General features: G+C 36.8%; 1 protein-coding gene across 4 annotated transcripts in view; it reads left to right on the forward strand.

Annotated features, from left to right (window-relative positions):
• PLCB1 (phospholipase C beta 1) overlaps positions 1-18,239 on the forward strand; it is a 486,583-nt gene that overhangs the window by 362,573 nt on the left and 105,771 nt on the right. For all 4 annotated transcript variants that reach the window (XM_026668521.2, XM_026668520.2, XM_087948394.1 and 1 more), the window contains exons 11-12: positions 7,354-7,511; positions 17,193-17,275. In XM_026668521.2, the coding sequence (XP_026524306.1) occupies positions 7,354-7,511; positions 17,193-17,275 (241 nt within the window). The remainder of the gene's footprint in view (positions 1-7,353; positions 7,512-17,192; positions 17,276-18,239) is intronic.

Below are 18,239 nucleotides of genomic sequence, written 5' to 3' on the forward strand. Positions count from 1 at the left end.
ATACCCCTACCATCTTTCTTCTTTTTTTAAAAAAAGTATGTTTATTACAAGATTTTACAAAGTTTTTAAAGCCTTCAGAAACATAAAAGGAGAGGTAGGAAAAGAAAGAAATTGTAAAAGGTTAAAAGGGTAAAAGACAAGGAAAAAGTAAGACAAAGAACCAAAGAAGCATAGTCTGAACTTCTTTGCAACAGTTACAAACATAGCAATTATTATCTCGCCTCTCCTGAATTGCATATCATGGTTCTCTTCTTCCCATAAACAAACCTTTTAAATCGATAAATCCTCATATCATCAGTTCACTTTTATGCATTTTCAGCAAAAGGTCCATAGCAATAGCAGTAGCACTTAGACTTATATACCGCTTCACAGTGCTTTACAACTCTATCTAAGCAGCTTACAGAGTCAGCCTATTGACCCCAACAATCTGTATCCTCATTTTACCGACCTTGGAAGGATGGAAGGCGGAGTCAACCTTGAGCCTGGTGAGATTAGAACTGCCAAATTGCAGGCAGCCAGCAGTCATCAGAAGTAGCCTGCAGTACTGCATTCTAATCACTGCTCCACCACACCATAATGGGTCTTTTATAAAAGTAGTTGCAGTTCCCTCCTTGATCAAACAAATCAATTTATCAATTTCTACAAACTTGGCCACCTTCTCAATCCATTCTTCCATTATGGTGTTTCTGTAGTCTTCCATCATTGTGCTTACAATAGCCCTCTGTAATTATCATATATAAAATCAACTGAGCCTTTTCTATAGTAGTGTTTTGCTCTCTAAGTAAATTTTCATCGATGGACTTGGAAATATAGACACAAATTAGATTGTTACATTGAAGAGTCACATTCTGTTTTCTAACTGTACCTTTTGGATCACATCTGCACCGATAATTATGTGTTTTTTTTCAGAGTAACACCATATTTCCTGAATGTGATTTCCCCCCTCCCCTATCTATTGCTACTAAATGATTTAGTCTTTTTCTTTTTATAGCATCCCAAGTGCTTACTATTGTGAAGTTACGCCAATAGGGATTTCAGGAATATTCAAGCTTTTCAAAGCAGTTTCTAAAGTACCAACATGAAAGAGATGGAGGAAGATGCATTCAACTTTAAATGGGGTCTTAACAGAAGTAGAATCAATTTAACCATCTATGATATTCCATTTGTTTTCTTATGTTTTAACATTCTTTTCTTTGTACAATTTTGTTTTGTAATAGTTCCCTGCTCAATCATCTTAATATGTACAGTTTTCTAAACTTATGATACTTTGAGCCGGTATCTTACACTGATCTTTTTGTTTGATACTGTTGATGACAACAGTGCAAGCACTCATTATTCATTTAAATATTACAGCGGTTACTTTCATTTAGGAAAATAATGCTCTTTATCATCCAAGGCTACCATCTATCAGGAGGGGAAAAAAAGAAAAATAATTCTAAGAGATTCCAAGCTATACTTGATCTGTCATCCAGATGGCAAAAAAACAGAGGGAATGGTTTTTTCAATCCCTACCTCTCTCATATAGCCTCCAGCCTTTAATTTGGAACTCGGTTTTGCTATAGATTTCTCCTAGCTATCAGCTTAGTTTATTACTGTTGTCACAATGAAGGACTGACTATACAGCACCTCATATTGAGTGCCAAAAGCTCAAGAACAATTATCATTTATCTGTGTGATTAAGAAGGCACACTCTTCTAAGCTTTTTACAGTTCAACGTACCTACATCCTTTTCAAAAGCCAAACACGGCAATTGCATTCTACAGCTTCTGTAGCTGATAAACTTCTTTCATATTTTTCCCCTGCAATTGCTTCAGGATTGCTGTAGTAAGGCTCAGTAGGGAAGCACGAGGTGCTGAATGTCAGCAGGTAACATGGGATAACAATATGATGACCTTTTCTGGATATCACACCCAGTTGCTTTACTTTCATGCACATATCTGAACATTGGCCATGTACATATCTTGAAATGGACTGTAGCATTGCATCACCCCCGTTATTGATGGCATGGGATATTTAAATGAGAAAACTGATACGCAAAACCATTTCTCTGACGGCTACTGGTACAATACAGTGTGAGAGACAACATTATGCAAGCCAATGATCACTAGCAATAGAGGGAAACTCATCGCGACTGCCTGACTTCTTAAGTATTGGGGAAACCGGTTTCATTCATGAAAATATGCAATGCATTGACCCACTGGAATTCAGTCATCTGCTATAGATAAGAGCTGAAACAAGGGCAGCAAAAAAATCAAGAACCTGGAACAATAACATTGTTTATTAAAAATTATAGTTAAAAGTCGTTGTTATGACTGCTGCAAGATCCCAGTAACCGTTACAAACAAGATGACCTGTTGGGATCATTGTTTCAAAAATATTTATTTACCTAAAGGGAGAAACAGAATCACCAAGGGCAGGCAAAAAAAAAAAAAGCAGCAGGAGCCAGAACAGCTTCCAACTTCTTGTTTCAGTTTCCTTGTGGGAATCATTGGAAATCTCCCTCCTCCACCTCCCTTCCCTTCTTAGCAGGCTGGTAAGTAGCTGCTGCTGGGTGAGGAAAGGGAGTGAGGGATTGTGAGACTGGGTGGAGAACTATCACGGAGCATTAAAAATGAAAACTAGTTGATTGCAGCAGTAGGCTAGGGTCGGAGCAGCAACTAGTAGTACTGAAGCAGCCACATCTTCCCCAAATTTCACTCCCTCGGGAGCCATGGGTCCCAGATTTTGGATGCATGTTGTAAGTTAGCCTGTGTGAGATACCTCGGTTCAAAAATGGTTGCTCTATCTTGTACCGTTTCACTCAGTTAAAGGCCAGGAGAAGAGTTTAGGATATAGGTATATAGGTCCTTAGCTAGAGATCCAGGGTTTGATAGCCAAGTCAGGACAGAACTGCTAAAAGCGTCGAATTGTAAAAACTATAAAAGAGCCACCCTTCTTTTACTTTATTTACTGATTTCTCCAAGAGGATTGGAGTTTTAATAGGTAGGTTGGAGAATGTGCTACACAGGATCTCTTTGTTTATAGAAGAGCCTGAAATTTACTTAATAGGTTCAGTAGGGCTGCCTCATTTACATGGTAAGCACAAGACAGAGGATCCAATCCAGAAAGCCTGAAGATTCTGATGCCTTTGTAGCGCTACAGTTTAAGGACACACTGCTCTTGAAAAGCGAATATAACTAGAACGACCATGAGATGAGAGACTACAAAAACTATTGTAACTTTCGTTCATGGTTCTTGTAATTTGTTCATTTAATTACAAGTTTATCCACCTGTTTCTGAAAAGTGATAGAAAATACTATGTAGGAGGGCAGGACAAGATACTATGGATGGAAACTAATCAAGGAGCGAAGCAATCTGGAATTAAGGAGAAACTTTCTAACAGTGAGGTCAATTAACCAATGGAACAGTTTACTGTCAGGGGTTGTGGGTGCTTCATCACTGAAAGTTTTTAAGAAGAGACTGGACGGCCACTTGTCTGAAATGGTATATAGGGCAGGGTCTCCTGCTTCAGCAGCGGGTTAACTAAAACACCTCCAAGTTCTCTTCCAGCTCTATTCTGATTGACTGTATGTAAGATACTAAATATTGTCCACATTAACTCCTTGCTGAATTACCTCTAGATCTAAATTTTGTCTAAACTGTTTGATTCCATTATTTCTTTATTTTGACATTTTCAAGTTTTCACACATGAAACAGGTTGATATTGAGACAGTGACACACTCTCTCTCTCCCTCCCTCTCCCTCTCTCTCACCCTCCCTCCCTCCTTCCCTCTTCTCTCCCTCTCCCTCCCTCTCTCTCACCCTCCTTCCCTCTTCTCTCCCTCTCCTTCCCTTTCTCTCCTTCTCTCCCTCCTTCCCTCTCTCCCCTCTCCCTCCTTCCCTCTCTCTCCCTCTTTCCCTCTCTCCCCTCCCTCTCTCTTTCTCCTTTTCTGCCCCACTTTTAAAGTTTTATACCACTTTGGTAGCAAATTATCATGAGACTTGACTACAAACATTCATACTTTCTGAGGGGACAGATACCTTTTTTCAGTTTTATTCATTGTTAGAGATTTCCCCAAATATGGAATAGGTACGTGTCTTAGCAAATAGTGGGCAGCAATTTATTTTTAGGCCTGGCTTGCTTTGAAATCAGTATGTGCTTTAGCAGTGTGAATGAGGATTATCAACATAGTTTATTACCATCACGTTTCATGGACACTGTCTATGAGCATCCATGAATGGGAGCTGCAAAATTTGCATTTCTAATAATTGCCTGAAGATCATAAAAACTGAGTCTATTCTTGCACGCCGTTCAGCCAAGAAGCTTGTTCATGATTGATTTTTTTTCCTCCACAATAGTAGTCATTTTTTAGAATGGCAGCACCTTTAACAGGATCAGATCTCAACAATAAAGATGAAAAAAAAAAGTTTCTGTCAATATTTTAAAGCAAGGTTAAAAATCTATGCTCCCTCAACCCACAAAATTGTTTGGATGGAACAAGCAAGTGCAGTGTTGGAAAGCTTTTTTTTTTTCTTTTTTTAACTATTTTGGACAGCCTGCGAATTGAAGGAAATGCTTGTGAACCCTGAATAATTGCTGAGCTGAATGTAAAAGGATGCGGAAGTTGCAACTTCAGATGAAGCTCAGGTGACTAAATGCTTCATAAGAGAAATAGAGGTGGCAATAGTAGTCTCACCTGAAAGTCTTCTTGAGCCCTTAGTTTTTTTTCTGCATGAGAAATGTTTTATGTGGCATATTTATTCTGTCATTGCACTCTTGTCCCCATTGTGTAAAGTGGTGCAGAGCTCATCCTGCAGAGTTGATTCTTTGTGTCCGGGTGGCAGATCTCTAGACTGCAGGCTAGATGGTGCCACTATATCCAATCTTTGGAGCCTCCTATTTTACCCTAAAGTCATGGTATATAGGAGATGATTGAAAGAGTGTCTTATCTCCAAGTAAGAGGAGGTATTCATGTGGAGTTCTTTCTCTCTGAAAGCACACAAATCACTTACAGGGGAAAACACAGAAGATGGACGGTAATAATTCCTGATGGCTGCTTCCTGCACAGAAGAACTGCATCCTCCATGCAGATGAGGACTGCAAGAAGGCTATACTTCCTCTATCCTGAAGCCAAGCTGTTTATTATTACCTATCCTCTCTCTCTCTGTGCATGCTTTTTTCAACTCTGGATTTCCCGGCCACCCTCCACAAAAGGGTGCAAAAAAGATGCATTGCTAATATCATAGCATCTTGGAAAATGGAGAAGTATCGCTAATCTCTGTCACTTTTTGGTTTTAACTCCCACTACCTAGAGGTTTCCTTTTGGTTTTCCCTCTTCCTCTCAACGATGCTGGAGTAAAAGCATTTTGTGTACATGTTTCCAAATTTCATTAGTATAGACGCGACGTTTTAAAGGGTGGAAAGCGAAGCTATGTAGTGAAATGGTTCAGTGTATCAATATGGGTGAATATCACAAATTCTCCAGTTTTGTGTTGGTTGGCAGATCCCTTTGGGTTCGTTCTCTGGTGCCTCCTAATAGCTCTCAACTGATGACAATAATGAACTGACTTCTTTGGGCTTCAAAGCTAAGCAAGCACTAGTGGCATAAAGCTATTCCCATAAGTGCTTTTCAGTTTTCGTATTGTACTACTGTTTCTAATAATTAAAAAATAATTTCCTTGGATTTCCGCTCCCAGCTAGCAGGCATCCTCTTGTGTCGAACCAATTCAACTTCTGCCCGTTCTTGGCTGAAAAGAATATACGTAATCTCTTTCCATTGCATGATCATGGATAATGAAGTTACTGTTCTATGAAAAGGCTTTAGTCTCCGATTACCTAAGTACCTTTCTGTCTGTTTTGATGACCAAACGAACAAGTTAAGGAACAAATGCCAGAGAGTCTGGTATTGAATCTGAAGTGATTCAGTGTTGAGATTTTGATGCTCATCTGCCTTTTTTTCCCCTGCCATCTATCTCCCATTGATCCTATATACCAGATGGAAAATATTTCGCATTTATAGTTGTCAATGAAGTAGAGCTTCTGCCCTTCTATCCAGCATTATCAATGATGATGGATTGGATACGGTTATTTTTTTCTTTTCTTTTTACGACCCTGTAATGCCTTGATTTGGGTTGGAGTCAGGACGGCTGAATGGAGCTGAGCATTTACTGGCCAGATGCCCTTCCTGCCACCTATGTAAAGTTCACAGCTGATATTTTCTCTTTGCAACCCTGATCTGTCGCTGCCTCTCTAACCTTCCGAGGATCCTGGGGATGGAAAAGTTTAAAATTAGCAAAATCCTGAGGATCTTTTTGTTCTGTAAAAAAGGAAAACTGGCTATAGTCATAGTGTCAGGCTTGGCACACCTAAACAGTATTCGGGGGGTGGGGGGGGGAGAGACAACAACATTACTTTGATTCTTTGCTGTTCAAAGCTGGTTTTCAAGAATGCAACAACTCAACCTAAACAATTTTCTTTAACAATATTTTTGGAAATAAAGCTAGTAGCATTCACTACAATTCTAGAAGTTTAGCTGTTTTTGCAGGTATTTTTGTTGTCTTACTAAAAATTAAGCTAAAGATGCAAGGTAAATATGCATCAGTTAGTATTTACCATATGGAAATAAGATGTTTATTTCCTTAAGTGTATCATTATGAATTTGTAGATGACCTAATTAGTTGTTCAGTGGTTGGAAACATATTATCCTTAAACAGGGATTGGTTCAATAAGAAAGTCACTAAACCTGTCTTGCTAATTTCTGAAGAATTTCACACTGGGTAAGTAAAGCCCATTTAGATGTGCAATTGGCTATTGTAAAATAGCTTAAATAGTTGCATATAAAATTCCAGGGGATGAGGAAAGATTTGAAGGCCTGCTTAACTTCTCTGAAAAATTAGAAGGGATTGCAGCCTTTTTCAAACTATGTAGACTCGATGACATTTTTTTTAAAAAGAGATTATTCTATTACAGTCATCTTGCCTGATCTTTAAATGACATGACCACATTTTTTTCAGAAATCAGATTTGCTATGCCATTAAATAACAGAAAGAGGCTTTCATAATTCTTTGTTTACTGTGTGCAGTTCTGTAGTATTTCTTATTAGGGCACCAAAATGTGTTCTTAAGCATTTTTAAAAATAGAAACATTCAAAACGGTTAGAATATTAATTATCTTTTAATTTCATTTTGCCCCTTATGTCATTTTCTATCTCTGTTTCCGACAAGAGTGCATTTAATTTTATCTATTTATCACTTTGTCTTTTGCCACTGGGAAAAATTGGTGGTGCAGACTTTGATACTTTTAAGACAATATGCTTTAGGCCCATTAATCCAGAATGGATTGCCTTGATTCAGTTTCTTCTTCTTTGTTTGCAGCTGGTCAGCTAGCCGGCAGCTCTTCTGTAGAAATGTATCGTCAGGTGTTGTTGTCTGGCTGCCGCTGTGTTGAACTGGACTGCTGGAAAGGCCGAACTGCTGAAGAGGAGCCGGTCATTACCCATGGATTCACCATGACAACGGAAATATCCTTTAAGGTACATTTGAGAATATCCCTGTAAAAATACAATTGCAAAATAGAGTATTTATGCACATGTGTATATGCAGATATAAGACACACACAGGTGAATATAGAATGTCTCCAGAGAAACAAATGATGCCTATGTTAGAAATTCAATTCGATAGAGAAAGGTAAATAAAATAAAAGCAGGAATTTAAATTATCAGGCCTTTTCATAGGTGGCTGTGTGACTCCAGGACAAATGGACTGCTTTCAAAATGTAGATAGTGGCTGTATTCACACTCCTATGCACTCCAGAGCATTTTTTCCAAATTATTTCTGAAGTGTTGCCCAGCCAATGTGCATTACTTAACTTTTACAATAATGAGGTGGTATATAAAGCTGCACAAAATGACAGGAAGACAAAGGAATTATTAATCTTAATTGTATTCTATATTCTTAATATTTTGCTCCATTATACTTAACATTATGGAATGATTATCTGTATAAGATAGTAACTAACTCACTGGTTTCTGAGTAAGACCAGTTAATCTCAGTCTTGTACTCATTTGGATAGATAGATAGATAGATAGATAGATAGATAGATAGATAGATAGATAGATAGATAGATAGATAGATAGATAGATAGATAGATAAAACAATCACTTTTTAAGTAGTGTAAGGAACTTTTGCAGATCATCTGGCAGTACTGTAATAGTAAATTTTGAAATCTACAGCATAAAGTATAGACTAGAATAAGAAGTGAAGAAATCGCTGAAATCAGCAGTCGAATCCTCCTACATTTCTGTTGAGAAAATTGCATGGATGCATCCATGAAGTCACTAGGCATCTGATTTAACTCCAAGGATTTTAAGCCTATCTTTGTTAAACAAAGCATTTTTATACCATACTCAATTGTCTATATCAGGGGTGTCAAAGTCACGTTGTCATGGCAGTGTCATGTGATGTATCGGGATTTTTTTCCCCTTTGCTAAACCGAACATTGGCATGGCCAGCACATGACACATGTGGCCTGTGGGCCGGGAGTTTGACAGCCCTGGTCTATATACATGTAGAATGGCTTACATCTCCATCCTTACAAATAACTATAAATTAATCCACATATTGCTCATATTAACTTTTTTATAAGTAAATGCATGATTCTTATGATGCAATAAAAATTTTCCCTTTCACACACTTCCAGTTGACATAAAATGCATATAGACAGAACATTACATCATAAAGTATTACTAGGCACGAATCTCATGAATTCTCCTTTTTATTGCATAGGATCTCCAGATCTTCTTGGAGAGGGATAGAGTCCAAAGTGAAAAAAGGAAACCACTGCCCAATATTGGATAGAATGATAAATAGGAGTTTGAGGCTACTGTAGAACGCCAATTAAGTAACTAGTGGTGGTACAAACAGAAGTAGCCATTTCAGCTGAAACATTTCGCTAATAAACTGCTTACAAAACCTTGTTTGGCTTCAGCATTTTTAAGGAGATGAAGAACAATATTTTCAATCCAGAAAAAGCATGGTTCAAATCAATAACAGATATACAGTTCTCACAAAATTGATAATACGTGAATATATAGGCAAAGGTGAACTATTTAGGCTAGTTTTGAAACACATTCTGATCTCTCTGGGCCTTTTTAAGATTTTATCCAGTCTGTCACTTTTCCCCAGGCAGAGGTAACAGAATAGTTATTTAAAAGCTATTTAACTAATGGAGATACAATGAGCATCACTGTTGCCTATATCTGCAGATGTGTTACTGAGGTCATTCACATGCATGTCATCTTTCTGTGAATGCTAAAAAGCACGTTTATTTAGGGGTATGAGAAAACTAAAACATGTATTCTGGTATTGGGAGTACACTAAAATAAGTTTTGATTTCCTATCAGTAACAAAATAGCTAAGTTAATAATTTAATGGGCAGATTTCAGGTATTCTTGGTGTATTTTGCATAAGATACGACTTTCCATTCCCTGTGTCAGTCTTTGCAGAAAGTATTCTGGTATCATGACATGTTAAGCTAGATATTCCTTAAAAGCAAAATACAGAAAAAATAGTTTAATCTTTAATCTTTTCTAATGTTAAAACAATGAGATAGAGGCAGTTACAGGAAAACATATGGCTAATTATCCCATAATGTGTATTATCGCTGCTTGTCAGACTTCCTTTGTTGCAACTTAAGTTGATCTTCTCTCCTTCAGTTGACCTTTTACAGAGAGAGAGAGAGAGAGAGAGAGAACAGAGAGAATGTGTGTGTGTGTGTGTGTTATCGTTAATACTGAATCTATCCAAAAACCAAAATTGCTTTTTCAGACATAATCTCTCTCTCCCTCCCTCTCTCCTTCCCTCCGTCTCTTTCTCTCTCTCCTCCCTCCCTTTCTCCTTCTCTCGTTTCTCTCTCCTCCTCCCTCCTTCCCTCTCACCTTCTCTCTCTCTCTCTCTCTCTCTCTCTCTCTCTCCCTCTCTCTCTCTCTCTCTCTCACACACACACACACCCCTATGTACATAATTCATGAGATGATTTAACTTGCATATTTGACATAGTCATTTTGTGGAATTTTGATTTATAACAGAAAATATATTTTGAATGTACATTTTCTTCAGACAATGCCTCAGAATTCAACACATTATGTGTTGAAATCCCCTTTATCTCTTTACTAATGGTTATCTGTAATTCTTCATGCTTTTTTCTTCAGCACAATTTGTAACTGTCTATAAAAATGTACCCTTTTCTCCATTCTTTTCTGCCCTCTACTAATAACTAATGATTTCATGTCATCATCACCCATTCCTGTATACTTGGGGTAATCACAGTGAATCTTGTGGATATTATTTGTTATTATTTTTGCTGAATAGAACTAGGATCCTTCTATCTCATGTAATAGGTCATACACTGTAATTTGATCAAATAATATATATTTTACCTTGAGTGATGGATTTGCTTTTGAAAAATATATAGACAAACTTTTCAATCCTGCATATAAACACAAATAAATATATATATATAAATTTAAAATTATAACCTATTATTATTTGATAAACAAATGCAGGATTTCACTATCCAGTATGCTTCTTTGTTATTTATAATATTTCCCTGCTTATAAAGTACTTGTAACTTATCAGTTTATTGTGTACTGCTTTGTCTTCCCTTTAAAAGTTTTATTATTTATTTCTTATATTTCTGGATTCTTAGTTATTTTCAGTGTTCCTTCAATTGTCTTTTCATAAGTTTCTCTCTAGGAAAAGTACATGAGTACCCTTGAGTAATTCTGCTAAAGATAAATTTGCTAGCAGCGCTAGCCTTTTAAAAACCTTGAGAAAATTAAATATGCCCAATACATTTTGATGTTACTACTCCTCAGGGACAGTGAAATACAGTATTCTGCAAAAGCATTAGGCAGTTGTGCAAAAATGCTGTAAATTAAGGATGCTTTCAGAAATAGAAGTGTTGATAATTTATTTTTATCAATTAACCTAAGGGAAAGTTAATGAACAGAAGAAAAATCCAAATCAAATTAATATTTGGTGTGATCACTCTTTGTCTTTAAGCAATATCAATTCTTAAACTTGCACACTTGCACGCAGAGGTTTTATAGGATTAGAGTCAGGTGTGTGATTATCCAATTATACCAAGCAGGTGCTAATGATCATCAATTTTATTGGGTTTTAGTTGGAGAAATGCTAAAATGTAGGTGTAATTTGCTTCTGGAATGGCTTCAGGACTTGTTTGATATGTTTGTATAAACTGCATCTGTCTGGGGAGTTGAAAGAAAGTTTCCCTATAAAAAGGAAAAAGGCAAAAATTACATGAATAGAGAAGAGATAGATCCAGAATGAATGGCTACTGAACAAATGTGATTGAGGTGCTTTGGTCACAGTGAATGAGATTTGAAGCACAAAATAAATATATGAAGGAAGACTGAATGGATCAAGAATAGGAAAATCAAAAAACGAAAGTCATGGTTGGTTAGAATTGTGGGAATCTTTGAAGGAAGACCTTGGAAGAAATAAAGGCAATGTATGAATCAGTGAATGGATATGTTAGAAGAAGAAAAAAAAAGGGGGGGAGATACCAAAAGGTATGATGATTGATATTAGGACAAACTAGTTTTAATTTTAATTGTACATATTCTTTTTTTCTTTTTTTGCTTTCAATTTCTTATTCTTGTTCTGAACTCTACATAGCATTGCTTTCCTCAAGGGGAAATGATGTGATAGATAGGTATATGTATCTTGAGGTTAACATAAGCTGCACAAAGATAGTGTATCAAATATACATAACAGAATTCTGGGGGGAATGGAAATACATGCTTAAGTAGAGACTATATTCCATACAATTCAGTAAGACTTACCTCTGACCTTTTGCAGTTTTGCTATACTATAGTTCATCTAAATTTGGTGGTGTGTCATCTCATTTTTAGAGATTTATTTAATTTTCTTTTTATTGTATTACCACTCTAAAGTTTCCATCATTCATTCTAAATAATGATACTATTTCCTATGGATATCCAGGATATGTATATGCATACTTATATACATATAATAAGAGAAGAGAAAAGAAGAGAAGAGAATTCTTCATTGGCCAAATGTGATTGGACACAGAAGGAATTCGGTTCATAAGGTCTCAGTATACATAAAAATACATTAATCAAGAATCATAAGATACAAGAGTTAGTGATAGTCATAGGCTACTAAATAAGCAAACAAAACCATACTAGGAAACTAAATAAAACAATATAAATTGTAAACATACAACCAACAAAGTTGTAGTATGTATATGTATCAGTAATAGAGAAAGAAACAGTTTTTAAAATAATTAAACATTTCAAACAGTCCTGGATCTTAGAAGCTTGCATTTTATTATTGCAAATGTACTCTTTAACATGACACAAATATAATAATTTTAAAAGCAAAATAATTAGTTTTTTTCTTGCAACCTTTAAATTGAAAGCAGCAGTCAATATAGTTAACGACCACTTGCTCAAGTGACCATTCAAAGTTTTAATGATGCTACATGAGTGGTACTTATGACCAGTCCTCAAATTCTGGCCATCACACCATCTCTGCAGTCACACGATTGTAAATTGAGCAGTTGGTAACCAGCTCACACTTTGATGGTTGCATTATCCTGCAGTCATGTGATCAATATTTGTGACCTTTCCTTTCTGGTTTCCCACAAGCAAAGCCTACAGGGAAGGCTGTTCCCACCACTTATTCTCCCATAGCATTCTCTCTGTAGCCTGCACACATTAGTGATACTACAGCAACTTTTCCCTAACCTGCATGTACTCAGGTGATGCCTTAATACCCCGTCCTCAGCCCTCATGCACTCATACAGCGTCACAGAAACCTTTCCCTGCCAACACACACTCACATACAAACTCTGGCTCACTCTATAGTACACACCCAACATCCAGCCAGCTTGCAAATTCTAGGCAATTTTCCCATTGACTTTGCTTGTGAAAAGCCAGAAGAAAGTCACAACTAGTAGCCATATGAAGTTCTTCCTTAACGACCTGGGAATTTCACATAACAACAGCTGTGGGAATTGCAGAGATTGCTACCGTATCACAATGCAGTTCCACAACAATATGCTTTACAACCACATCACTTAGCGATGGAAATTCAGGTCCCAATTACCTTTGTTAAGCAGGAAGTCCCAATAGAGTTGTGAGGTATGACACTGGATAACCATGATTTACATCAGATATTACTGGTGAGGCTGAGGTTATGTAGCATCAGCCTATATACCTAAATTATGCAGATGAGTCATGTAAACTATATTGAAGCTTCCTATTATAGACCTGGATCACATAAAGCATATCCATTTTTCTCAGGGAGAAAATTACCTTTAAGAGCAGCAGGAAGGACAGTCCTTATTATATAAAAGAATAGTGCTTGCAAGCCCTGTGGTGTATTATTGGATATGAATCCTGTGTGAGTGATAGGCTTTAAAATTTCACTTGTGCACACATTTCTGGAACAATTAATCAGCATTCTTGACAGAAACTTACAAACAGCATTGCTTGAAGGAATTGATTTGTCCACCATTATAATACATGCATCATCTGAGCCAGTCATCAACTTACACACATGAGAGAAAACCCGGATGCACAGAGTACACACACATTTAAATATGAGGCAGCCTCAATCGGGGGACATAATTGACATTACTTGTTTAAATAATTCAACCTTAAATCAAGTCCCACGTTGATTACCGTAACCATATTTCAACATCTGAAGAAGCAATGTTTTGCTCCTAACTTTTATATTACTGTCTCATCAATTGCATATATTGCTTATGATGGTTGTCTGCTATTAATGGATTTGCATTTCTGACTGCCAAAACAGACCGTGGATAACTATACTACAGAGAGTAACAGAAGCCTGCACTTCATTTTTCTAAGATCAAGTGAGTGGTGAATAGAAAGAGACCACAATTACAGCATGCCCAGATTCAGAACACAAAGTTACCATCTGAAACTGCTGTAGCTTCTTATTTGTTCCCCATTATTGCTAGATTCATTTTTGAATTGGCTGATGGTCATTGTATTGCTTGGATTATTGTTAAATTAATTGTGGTTGATTTTGTTTGTTATTCCGTGCTATCTTGCCAAAGGTTTGTGGAATATGCAGGTAATTTTTTAAAAAAAGTAAAACTTGATGGGAAGGATATTTTCTGCCATGTACATTTACACTGCATTGCACTGTTGCTCCAGTTTGTGGACCACCTCATCTTTGAGCAGACAGTGAAAACAGTGATGCACAGCAGAGCAATTCTCCCTGTTGAAGTTTGGACGGATTCCTTGTTTTACCCAGCAGGTTTCTTTCAACAGAAATCTCTCTTTGACTTGCCATGCGTGCACAGAAATGAAACAGAAGCCAGAAAGTGGCATCTAGAAACCAGGCATTCCTTGGATGTGATCATTATGTAGGCTTCTTTGTTGGCAGCATTGTATAATCAAGAGAGAGAAAGAGAGAGGGTGTTTTAATTTAGTAATTGGCAATTTTTAAACGTATATTTTAATCTCAGAATGCTTCTGAAAATGCTAGCATTAGAGAGTCGTGCACATCCCACACATGAATTGGAGATTTTGTTCCTCTAAAAAAAAAAATTAATTTTACTTTTTTCACTGGAAAGAATGAAGAATGTCAGGATATTTTGACTTACACTTATTGTGCCTTTAATACCACATGCATGAATGTCTCTTTCAAAATAATGCTGCCACTTTGCTATTCAATTTGACATTTCCTGATTTAGTAAGAAGCAAAGTAAAAGAGAAGTAATCTGTTAGTAGGCAGGGGAAACAATTTTGAGATACCTATATATGAGGTCAGAACCATTAATCAGCACTCTTCTTGGTGGCCCATATAATAGCTTGTTTTGACTGTCATTTTTTTCTGACAAGTAGATTTGACATGTGCAGAGGCACAAACCTAGTGTAAAGCTTAAGTTATGTAATTTCATTTTTTTAAATCCTTTCTTGATTTCATAACTGTAGAACTTGATAATAGACATGCTACCCCCGATTATTTCTTTTTAAAACAGAGTTGTGCTTGATCTAGATTAGTTTGTTTAATATTGTCAAATTCATTTGTCAGTAAAAAGGCTAATATTGTGTACTTTAGCTTTTCCAGGAAGGTTCATGTGAGGAAGCCTCACAATTAGTACAAGCGTTTTACATACGATTTGCCCTTCCTTATCTGATGGTTAGTTATATTAAAAGAATCTCCTCCAAAATTTACATACCGTTGATTTTTTTTTTCTTGTATTGATACACTGTATTTACATTTTGCACGACAAAATTATAATAAAAGTATTTTAGTTTAAACTTTAGTGCATTTGTTTTACTGAATTGGTACCAATTAAAAGTTCTTCAGTCAACAATACTAGATGAGAAGTGAAAATCAAACTTTTTATTTTTGTGTTGTATTGTGTTGTTTTGGTGTCTGTGATCTGGAGGAACAAAATTTCCACTTATGGAATGTATATACTGTACATATGTGCATACATCCCTTTTTTTTTCTTAAAAATTTCTCTAGGCCGGGTAAATTAAAAACCTTCTCTGTTCTCTCCTCTTAGGCAATTAGTGGATAAGTAATTATCTGAATAAGTTTAATTTTTCTGGAAGTATTTTTTTGTGCAAAAATAGCATTATGATTGTTTTCCTATCCTGTATAATTATGTTGAATTATATGACATATTTTTACTACTAAAGGTTTAGATTTCTATGGCGCCTTTCAGCTAAGGCAATTTGTAACTAATTTTAAAAGCATGGTAAGGTGAACATGGTAAATGTGTAAATCTTCATATCTTTACTGAGCTATATAATTTTTCATCATAATTATCACTATATAAGAAAATGTATACTTCAGTGCTTCAATGAATATATCAGTAGTCCAATAACTTTATATCATGCTGCACAGACTGTCCATAGTCCTATACCAAAGTTTAAGACACTCCTTGGGAAGGAGAAAGCAGTTTTTTATACGAATAGTTTTAAGCATTAAAAAAAACCTACAGGCAAGTAAATTTGTAAAGAGACAAAGCAACCCTTAACCTACATCAGCTAGTACAGAAGCGGTCTCCATTTCAACTAAATCCTACTGGTTTTTCACACATTCTACCAGTATTTGTTCCCTGAGGAAGTAAATCCATTGGGGGGGGGGAACAGGACAGGGAGTATTCTTAATAATTGAAAAGCCTTCCCATACACCCCCCCATACCCCAAGTCTTTAAGCATCAGACAACAGGTTAAGTAAAATCACTGTGTGAGGTTAAGTCAGATTAACTAACATGGCCCATCCCAACCTACAAATTTTGCAAGCATGTTTCTGGCTGCAGGGATAAGAATGGCTTCAGGTTGGGATAAGCATATACTAATCGGGAGTTTCTTGGCTTTCTTCTGGATCAGCTACTGGGGGTTCCCCCTTGTGCTATACCAGATTTTTGTTGTTGTCCTGGCACATTGAATGTACCACTAAGTAGATTCATATATATTCTACCAACTATAGTGTCTGGCAGTGGTGGGATTCTACCAGTTTCCCTACCGGTTTGGTGATTGGGTGCGTGCACAGCTTTCCAAACACCAGCTGTGGCTCTGCCACACCAATCAGCAGAGAGGATAAAGAAAGGGAGGGCCGATCCTGCGCTTTTCTCTTCTTTCTCCTCTCAGCTAATCATTGGAGCTTTTTTTTACTACTGGTTCGGCCGATAGCATTTCACCACTGCGCCTGGGTTTATACAGCATACAAATTGCAGTTTAACACGCATTCCTCTTCTTTTGTTCTGTCAGATACTCAAGGATTTATTAAACTCAGACATAACTAAAGAGTGGCAATTTAATGGTACTGAAAAGAAGTTCTTCTTTTCAAGTACAATAAAGGTTACCTGGCAATACATAACTGTTTTATTACACAAAATGTCTAAAAGCGAAGCTTTAGGAATACTGTTGTGAGCCCTGTGAACACACATTTCTAAATACAAACTGCTGTTTATTCTCCCACATGCCAATAGCATTTTACTGGGCTTGAAGATTAGAAGGCTAGTCACACTGAGACAAACTTAATGCCTTGTTCTTTTAAGAATTATACAATCCTGAGTGTGTGGGTCAGAGAAACTGTCAAAACCGCTTTGTGTTTGTGTGTTAAATACTTTTTTTTCTCAAGGGAAAACGTGTTCTTTGTTTTTTCCTTTCTAGGAAGTCATAGAAGCTATTGCTGAGTGTGCATTTAAGACATCTCCTTTCCCTATACTCCTCTCTTTTGAGAATCATGTGGATTCGTAAGTAATTTAGATTTTTGTATAAATAAAGTTTTTAGTCAGTTATGTCCAGTTTCCTACATGGATGATTTCTACTTATGAAGCAGAAGTTTCTTATATTTTCTCCCCTGGACTAAAAAAGTCTTTGGGGAATCCCTCCCTGCAATCAGTTGCTGCTAGCACAGTTTCCCTGCATGTCAGTTGTTGGTATTTAGCATGGGCTTTCACCACCACCCCCGCCCCCCAATTTAATTCTTTCTACCTTGTACTATTTGTAAGATACTTAGAATCATTTTGGAACTGGGCGGCATTTAAAGTTTGGTAGTAAATGACTTAATATATTGGGGATGGGGGAATCCATTTTGCCAAAGGGAGGAGGAAGAATCTGGTTTTCCAGTGTTGGCAATTGAATATGATGTCGTTTCCAAGCAGGTTGCAGTAGATAAGATGCATCAGTAACATTTGAGTGTTGTAAATTTTTGCTACAGGTTAAAAAAAAGTATTAAATTGTAATATAGCTCTTTTGCATGAACGCTTCTTGTCATCTCAGGCATTTATTTACATGCGAAGGGAGAACTTGCGGTATACCCCAGTCAAACTAAGTTACTATTTTTTTCCAGAGCTCGTAGGGGATCTATAATCTATATATTACTAAAACTATGACCCTTCATTGGGTAAAATGGTACATGATAGGGCAACAAGTCTCAAACCACAGTACCTCATATGAGATAATTTACAGAATATGTCCAAAATATGTCCGAGGGGATGAATTTTGATAAAACTGTGCCTGCTTTAGTGCTGTTGGTTATTGTTGCACAGCAACATCAGTCACTGCAGTCTGCACAGCCGCTGCAGCCACATGATCTTTATTTTTAAAGCTCTGTGACAATTTCCCAGCCATTTTCACAATCCCTCACTTCCTTCACAGTGCAGCAGCAGCCATTTCCCTGCCTGTTGAGAAGGGAAGAGAAAGGAAAGAAAGGGA

Source organism: Notechis scutatus, chromosome 1 (assembly GCF_049901735.1).
Source record: "Notechis scutatus isolate UNSWTSFEM ecotype Mainland chromosome 1, rNotScu1.2, whole genome shotgun sequence".
NCBI classification, from domain to species: domain Eukaryota; kingdom Metazoa; phylum Chordata; class Lepidosauria; order Squamata; family Elapidae; genus Notechis; species Notechis scutatus.